The 9,441-nt window shown below is 30.0% G+C and overlaps 1 protein-coding gene across 1 annotated transcript in view; it reads right to left on the bottom strand.

Annotated features, from left to right (window-relative positions):
• Positions 1-547: 547 nt before the first annotated feature.
• Positions 548-9,441, bottom strand: part of LOC106460956 (ras-related protein Rab-14) — an 18,170-nt gene continuing 9,276 nt past the window's right edge. Inside the window, exons 4-8 of the mRNA XM_022387887.1 lie at positions 7,234-7,300; positions 6,138-6,225; positions 2,963-2,993; positions 1,977-2,045; positions 548-657 (exon numbers count right to left, since the gene is read on the bottom strand). Coding sequence (XP_022243595.1) covers positions 555-657; positions 1,977-2,045; positions 2,963-2,993; positions 6,138-6,225; positions 7,234-7,300 — 358 coding nt within the window. The 3' untranslated portion in view covers positions 548-554. The remainder of the gene's footprint in view (positions 658-1,976; positions 2,046-2,962; positions 2,994-6,137; positions 6,226-7,233; positions 7,301-9,441) is intronic.

Here is a 9,441-nt window from a genome sequence, read left to right as displayed (position 1 = left end):
GTTCACGTTGTCTTGGGTTCAGTCGTGGCATCAGTACTGCATTAAACAGATAATGATTACACTAAGACGTGTAAAGTTTTAAATACCCCTACTAAGGCACAGATTCAACGTGCATATCATCATCTTAAAATTTTCATGCGGAACATGTCCCACGGACCAAGCAAAACCAACATTAGGACAACAGAACTAATGAGTGCAGTCAGCCGTAACGGAGATTTAAACATAATCGTAGCATCGTTTAGGTGTAATTTACCTTAACCAAAATAAATCAATTAATTTTTTCGATGTTTTTGAAAATTATAGTTTTTGAAATATGCGACGTTTCTTTTGCGGTTCAGTATACTTACTTGAAAATTAAAATTGAGAAAATATAATTGCAAGTCATTTTTGCTCTTGCTAATGGTTTATTGAGTTTTTATGTAATATTTTTCAAGGTAATACCAGAGAGAGTTGGGAAAGAGAGTTAAGTAAATACTTTCTAAAGCAAAAAAAAAGTGCCCATAAACTTCACAACTTATACTTACCATAAGTTTTTTTGATCACTAACAACACTATTAACATGTACAGCTTTCTTTGTTGGGCAGTTGATCACTATTAAGAGTTCGAGGAGCTGAGGGTTTGTGTTGTACCCCTGATTCTGCTGCATTAAGGTCCAGACTATAAGAAAAATATTTTCTTTAGATATATCCTTAGTGTTATAAAACAAAACTGTTAATCTTAAATAATAATAATAATAAAAGTTCATTTCTAATTAAACTATGTCTGAACATATTTGAACCTCGTCACTCTTACAATGAATAGTAGAAAATTTTAACCCCTTCAACAAAATTGAATTTAAGCTCACCTGCTAGGTACTTTTGTTGTTAATTGTGTATGCTGAGCTAAACTATGATGATAACTAGTTTTTGGTGAAATTTAGTTTTTTAACCCTTCAACTGCAAAAAATCGACTGAAGTCAATTGCACATTTATTACTGTTAAGTGTAGAATTGGACTTTTCTCCACAACAGTGTAAAACAATTTCCCTTTACTGCAACAATCGACAGATCTTCCCTGGTCTTCAACTGGCCACCATTTTTACTGTCACATGATGGAGGACCTTTTTCAACAACTTACGCACATTTTCTTGTTCAAAAGCTAAATTTCCATCATTCAATATTGTTTTCAAGAAATTGTAATGCCAAATACGTAAACTTTATGGCCATTTCACATTGGACAAGTAATAAACTAAGACTTTTTATGGAGAATTGACATCTTTGGGGAATGCCCCTGAAATTTAATCACATAGTGAAAGGGTTAACACAAAAATACTGGTTTTTCCATGCAGAAAACTAGATAGATACTTGGAAATTGTTTTTTATATATGCTTTTAAAACTTAAAAAGTAATCAAGGTTAAGAAATGCACAATTAATTATGTATAATCACACCTGGAAAGTTATTTCTGATAAAACAATATGCAAGTTAACAATACTTAACAAAATACAACTTAACCAATTGTTCCCAAACTTTTAACACGATAACAACCTTTGAGCAAATCAAAAAGTACTTTTATTGTCGAGAAACGTTTATCCTGAATGTGGCTTTCACACAGAGAATAAACATACTTACGATCGTCAATAAAATGTTTAAGATTCCAGTTTTTCCAATGAAATAACGTTCATAAAATGGAAAAAGATTTTTAAGAAATTAAGAGTTTAAAAAGATTCAATCCTCCTTTGATAATTTAAATGATAAAAAGCCTTTTAAACAAATAATTAAGTACTTCTATTGGTGACACTTTCAACCTGACAGATCAATCATCCCCTTCAATGTGACTGTCAAAGGACTGACATCTTTACATTCATAGACAAAATATCTATATTTTCTACTTTAGATCCCAGTATTTCTATGAAAAAAAAATCTTATAAAAATGTAAGAGATTTTTCATTTGTGAAATAAAAAATTAAAGAAAACCAGGTGTTCTCAAATTCATTTACCTTCCATCTTGGATATTTTGATAAATCTTCTTAGCTGTTTCAAGAAAAGCTTCTTCTACATTTTGTCCACTTCACGAGCAATGAAAACATCATTTAATTAATTTATGATGTCTAACATTTTAAGTACAATTTCAGAAAAATTAAAAACGTTTTATTAAATTGACTACACCACTGCCAAAAATCAATCAAATACCAATACAATGACTGCTAGAGTCAAATGAAAGTGTTTGTAACTATTTAACAAAGTTGTCTGAGAATGCAAAAGTTCAAGTACAAATATAAATACAATATAAACTGTAAATAACATAACATATTGGTCGATCTCAGTTGTCCCATCCTCTAAACTAAATTAAAACTATTAATAAACAAATTTAAAAACAACAAACTTAAAGCCAGCCCTTATCAGGCTTCTATGTATAAAAGGAACTTCTATGGTTTCAAGAAAACATTTTCCTACACCACAAGACATATTGATATATAAATGTTATATATACACACAGATTGCTTAATTTTACAACAGAGCATTACTCATTGTACACATACATGTAGCATTACACAAGTCGGTGGTTTTCAACCTTTTTATGTAGTGTACCCCTAGTCAGACCCTTTGAGCTAGCAGCATACCCCTGATACATATATAATTTGTTCAAAAAAAATTATATTGATAAAAAAAAATAATTCAATTTGGTTGAGAACCACTGACCTCAAGAATATTCCTTGAAACTTTTCTTTACAACAAGAACAGAAACTAGAGATAAAATGTTTTATTACAGTACCTATTTACTTGCCACTTAATTGTTTTTATCTGCACATTTAAAGTTTTATCTAAAATTTGGAACTTGAACTAATCATCTAAATTTTTGATAAAATAGTATAAACTGGTTATAAAATATTTTAATACACACACAAAAAAAATTTTTTTAAACATTTCTATACATCAATAAAAATTTAAATGGTAAATACAAATTTGTACAAAAAAAACATACGTTCTTGCACTAGCTTCTACAAACATCAAACCTATAAAAAAAGAGAGAGAAAATTCATAAAACATAATGAATCTAGGAATATTACATTATTTGTCTGTAGCTGTATATATACTTTTAATTACATCATATGTCTCAAATTATTATTATTTTTTTTTATACCAATGAAAATAAATTACAGCAAAAATATGGTTACTTTTCTAAATACAATAATTATATACGAGTTGAACCAACATTTTCATATGGTTAATACATCAGCGGAATAATTAATATCAAGTAGCTACATACCAGGAGTTCTTTACTTATAATAGCAAGTTAAGAAGTTTTGAGAGATGATAATTTTCAGAAATGTCAAATTTCTGATTTTGAGATGTTAAATAAAGTTTCTGAATCTTTAATCTCTTTTTTTTTTTGAGACATAGCAACTGATATCATATTTTTCAATTAATTATAGACAGTAAAATCTGAATTTTTCAAATTCATTATTAGTTTTATAAACCCCTATGTAAATTGCTGCTTCAGAAGAGAAATAAAATTATAATCATTCCACAACTACATTAATGTAAAACAGTAAGCAAATATACCTATACAGTATTTAACAAATTACACGATTACTATGTACGTGTAAAAGTATTCAAAATATTTGCACATAGATGTATATGTTAATAATTAGCCGCAGCATAGCGAGCGGGTCATAGAATGGTTCCGAGTTTTTCAAGCTCAAACTTTTAGCACATAGCTCCGTCATCTCTTGAATGATCAGAGATCTAATCACAGTTTTGGACTTAGGAGGTCAAACCCTTACAATTGATATATTTACCACACTCAAGGTCTCATAGATTAACTTACTCTAATCCTGCCTAAAAGAATTTAAATTTGAGAGTAGGCTGGTAGAGGTCCTAATGAGTAATAAAATCAAATTAGGTATACGTGTGCCCCACACTCGATATTGCTGGTGCACAAAAATTTGGCTAATAAAGAGGAAAAAAGGTCTCATACATTAATGTACTCTAGTCCTGTCTAAAAGAATTTCAAGTGCCATGGCTATTGAGGATTCCCTTTTGTTTGGAAGTAGAATGATAATAAAACAATTTCTTTTGCAACAGCCTTAACATCTTGTTATAATCTGCAAAAGAATTAAATTTACGAAGGACTTAACTTAAAGTTTGACCCTCACCTCTTTAACATTATGATTATCTATTGGCAGTAGGTAAGTTAGAAAATATATGATAATTGATGTAAAACACAATCTGCAGAGCATGAAAGCGTAAAAAAAAGCATATTTATCATAACAAAAGCTTACTTAGCGTAACAAAAGCTTACTTAGCGTAACAAAAGCTTATTTAGCGTAACAAAAGCTTATTTAGCGTAACAAAAGCTTATTTAGCATAACAAAAGCAATGCAAACTGTCTGATGGCACTTTAAAATTACATTTCTCTAACCTATTCCATCACAAATTTAAAATCAGACATATGACAAATAACATTTCAGATCTTTTTTTGTTGGTTACGTGGCATTGCTCGAAAGTTTATTTTACTCGATACTAAAATTTATCGGGATGGATTTGGTAGTGTAGTCTATCTGAAAATGAACTTAATCTGGTATTGAACAATAGGCTTCTTCAGCACTAACTTAAAAATAATCATTCCTAAACAATAAATACTTGAAAAACAATATAATAAAAATAATTTACACTGACATTATCTGATAAACAACTGTTGTTTTCTAATCATTTTATTCTGTTTAAAAATAATGCACCTGAAACCAAAATTTGTGCATTTGCTTTCATTAAAAAAAGCATGAGAGGTTATGATAATATTGCTATTTCAGCCTTGAACACTAGATGTTCAGTTTAACTTATCAATGGAAATGAAATATTATGAAACAAGAATTTCATAGCTCATTTTCATCATCAGATTTTTAAAATCATGTATGAATCAGGTTAATCAAAGACCACCCTTTTTTGCATCATAGTAGATAATGCAATAAATTCTTTCTTCATTCCTGGTAAAAGAACGTGTTCACCTTCCAACAGTGCTCAGGTTATAGATTTTTTTGGTATGAATAAAATTATAGATAACTGTTATTAGATTTTATTCACAATATTTTTATAATAATATTTCAAAGAAATAAACAATATGAAAATTCATTCTGCTTTAAAATTCAATAGAAAAAAAATACCGAAAGTGCCTTAGTCTAAAAAAAGAATGGTTACAATAATAAAAACGCTGTCAGTAGCATTTTTTAGGTTCCATGGGCATAAGGGAAATTTATAACTTTTTTGGGGGAAATAAGCAGTTGAAAAAAAAAAGCATTTCGGTACAAAGTTGGATGTAGAGCTTAAAACGACCCTGAAGGGGTCTTCTGACTTTTTTTTTTTAATACTTGAGAGTCTGAAAAGCAAATTAGTAAAAATTTCAGTTTTTTCGTTTTAGTTTATTTTTTTTCTGTTAAGCACAAAGCTACACAATGGACTGAAACCTGCTTTTTAATATTATAAACCTTCAAAATTACTGCTGAGTTACTGAGGGGGAGGGGACTTCTGTATTCATATTTGTTTTCTTATTAATATTAATTTTGGTTTAGTTGTATACTTATCTAATTTTGTGCTTTTTTCTTCACGGACCTGTAAGTTTTCTTTATGTTTCTAACCTCACATCCATCTTGGTGCTGTCAGTATTAATTCTCTATTGCTTTACAAAAAAAGTCTTTAAGTGCTGGATATTTTTTTTATTGTCATATATACAGTTGTCAAAATGTATGAAGTAATAATTATAAGTATATAATTATGTCATGAAGTAACAATTTTTTTCATCCTCTGACCATATAAAACTACAAACAGTTCTCAAACCATTCTGGGAATACGTTAATGGAGACACCAGCTGTGTGACCATTTTTTAAAAATTTGGTAACATGAAAAAAAAAAGTTGTTAAAAAATAACCTGAATAAAAAGAAAAATGTTGCAAATAATTTTTATTTGTCTTGCCAGGTGGCAACCCTTAGCAACAATGAAACATCAGGTTTTACCCTGTGGAATCTCTCAAATAGTAAACCGTGAGGAGGAACTGATGTTTTATTTATTAGCTTAGAGAGGCTCAATGTGACAAAGCTTGAGATCTATTGATCTAGGTAATTCACTGGAATGACCTCAAAAACCATTAAACCAAATTACTTACCATTTTCTTCAGCAAATTGTTTGGCTTCTTCATATGTTACATCTCTCTGGCCTTCTAAGTCACTCTTGTTACCAATAAGGAAGATCACCTATGAAGACTTTTAAATTATCTTACAAAGATCAAAAAACTAATCTAAGCAAGAAATATTCAGCCAACAACAAAAATAAAAAGACATAAAATTTTATTTATCTGAAAAGTCTCAAAACATGGTTTAATACTTGAAAGTTCTTGAAAAATTCTGATTTTGTGGTATTTAACAAATACCGATGATGTAAAGTTTTTCCTAAAATGCAAGAGGAAAGCTAAATTATCTGTATATTTTTGAAACCCACGATAAAAAAAAATATTAAAAGTTAATAGCTTAAGCCTATTTTTCTAATGCTATATATATGAGCATAATACTTTCACCACATCAACATCATCAACTGATGTTTGAATGATGGTTAAAGTATGACTAATTACAAAAGACAGATCTGACACAAAAATACTTATCACAGAAATTTTTTCTCGGCAGTAGTTTCCATTTATTTTTGACTAGGAATTATTCCGTAGAAGGGTCACAGTAATTACTCAAGAAATGATGAATGGCCTACTTATAATATTGGCCCTTTTGACCTATTCACCAACCAATGATTGTTGTCATTTCACATGATGTATATGTTAATATGATATGCATTATGAGGAGCAGATCAATAAATTATTGACATTTTGTCCTCTTACTCCAAATACAAAGAAGCCGTGGAAAGCAGACGAGGGTAACATGTTCTAAGCCATATGTAACAGTTAGGAAGTAAGTACAAGTGTCCTCAGCTCTCCAATGAAGCGGATACACAGTGCTAAGAAAAATAATCTTCCTGTACAAATACTTGGTAATTATAAACTAAGCATTAGTTTAACAAAATATCAATTATTTTGTACAAAAAAATAATAATAATTCATTTTTCAGTATCAAGGGCCTTAAAACAGAATCATGGCTATAATATGAGGCCTAAGCTTACACTGCTTTTTATAAAACACAGAAACTATTACAAACAGACAATATCTTTATAACCTGGTCCTACACTAAGAATACTAATGTGAAAGAAATAATACTCACAGTATTCGGATTTGTCAAATTTCTTGCATCTGTTAGCCAGCTGCTTAAATGATTATAAGTACTCCTTCTGTAGAGTAAGAAAAACATTGTTAATTGTTTGTTTTTGAATTTTGCACAAAGCCACACGAGGGCTATCTGCATTAGCCATCCCTAATTTAGCAGTGTAAGACTAGAGGGAAGGCAGCTAGTCATCACCACCCACCACCAACTCTTGGGCTACTCTTTTACCAATGAATAGTGGGATTGACCGTCACATTATAACTCCCCCACGGCTGAAAGGGCAAGCATGTTTGGTGTGACGGGGATTCGAACCCGCGACCCTCAGATTGCGAGTCGAGCGCCCTAACCACCTGGCCATGCCGGGCCTAACATTGTTAATATCTGTCTTGTTTAACGTAAGAGAAAATAATGTAGTGGACTATCACCTCAATATTAAAATTTAAAGTTCTGCCAAGAATAAGTTACTAGATAATACAGACATATACACAAAACAAACGTTTTTTAAATTCTTGTTAAGTATTTCTTAAGCAAAAACAATTTATTTTTTACAGGAAACAAAAATATATGTATTCAATAATCCAGATTAATTTTGTTCTCTTCATTGTATTATGAACTCTATAGTAATGGGTCAAGTAATTTGCTGTATCTTAACCCTAAAATTAATGACTTGTTTACATACTGTTTGCTTACACCAGTGGGCTACACATGTTGCATCATACTGAATAACTATGTTTTTGCACTCAAAACATTTACTGTGAAGAACTGAGATATGACTAAAAAAAAAAACAATCCCTAAAATATAAAAGCAACTCCAGCAGTAACTAATGGGGTTCATTGCAATATTGAGTGTATATCTTGTTTTTCTGTTTGTGACTGTTATTTTGGAGCCTGTAACCCAAAAAAATTATGGTCCCACAAGCAATTCAGTGCAAACAAAGTTTTGACAAACGTGTTTAAAGATCTGATGGGCTCCATACGGACTCCACCAATAATTCTAGGGTTAAGTGTGACTTGGATTATCCAAATGATTTTTTTTGTTGTAAATTTGTCATAAACAACCAATTTAACAAACATGCTGGTTTGTCTGCAAATGATACAATATTTCAAAAATATTTAAAAGTTAGTTAAAATGAATAACATAAAAAATGTCTGTATTGACTTTTATATATGCTTAAGATAATGTTAGAAGCAAAAGTAATGAAAGTAAAATAAAGTGTAAAGATAATCACTGAATAAATAAAATATTAAACGTATGCTAATTTAGCAACTGGAGATGGTTTGGCCCACAGAAACTGCATACTTTTCCCCAAATATACATTTTTTTTTACATAACTTATACAACTGAAACAAAAACAAAACAAAGGTCCAGTAGTTAAATAAAGATATTTCATTTTTAATTTTCTTACACACTTATTTACCGTATTGTCATTTTTCTTTTTTTCCCCCCACAAGATACATGTTATACCCCTAGGTCACTAGCTGTTTAGTTGTACTGGTTTATTCCTGGTTCAGATTCAAATATAACCTTAACTTCTTAAATTGAAGAACAAAACATTGAATTATGTCACTATCGGAGGAGGTTGTTTTTCATAAAAATTGATCAATTTTTCATTTTCTACTTATCTACATCACATGAGGTAAATAAATGTTTTCGTACTTCAATAGACATGAAATCTAATTATTGCAGTCAGATTCATGATTTGCCAGCAAAGAAAGTTATAAGAAACTGCATGTATATTTCACCAACAATAGTTACTGTTAACTTACTTTACTTTAGACTACTTCCGAACACTAGATCTGTGGTTACAGATACGGACTTTTCAAGATAAAGATTCAGTGATCAACATACTCAGTGAAATAATAAAAATTATGATTTATTAGTAGCACAGATTTTTGTCTTTCTATACTGGTCTAGAAGTCTGTTATGTTGTAGCTAGTTGAGGAGTGCTCAAGGCCAAAAATTTCTACACTGCTAATAAATCACAATTTTCGTAATGTTACTGAGGGTGTTGATCACTGAATCTTTATTCTGAAATGTTGAACTGTACATTCAGGAAGGAACTACATATTTTAAGAAACAATATATATATATATATATATATATATATATATATAGACTACTACGTTACAGATACTAACTACCTATTAGTTGTTGTTCGTTTGTTTGTCTATTACTTAGTTAAGTTTACTACTTATTACTATTTTGTT

This window comes from Limulus polyphemus, unplaced genomic scaffold, assembly GCF_000517525.1.
Source record: "Limulus polyphemus unplaced genomic scaffold, Limulus_polyphemus-2.1.2 Scaffold36, whole genome shotgun sequence".
Classification (NCBI taxonomy): Eukaryota; Metazoa; Arthropoda; class Merostomata; order Xiphosura; family Limulidae; genus Limulus; species Limulus polyphemus.
This window is presented reverse-complemented; position numbering and strand designations above follow the sequence as displayed.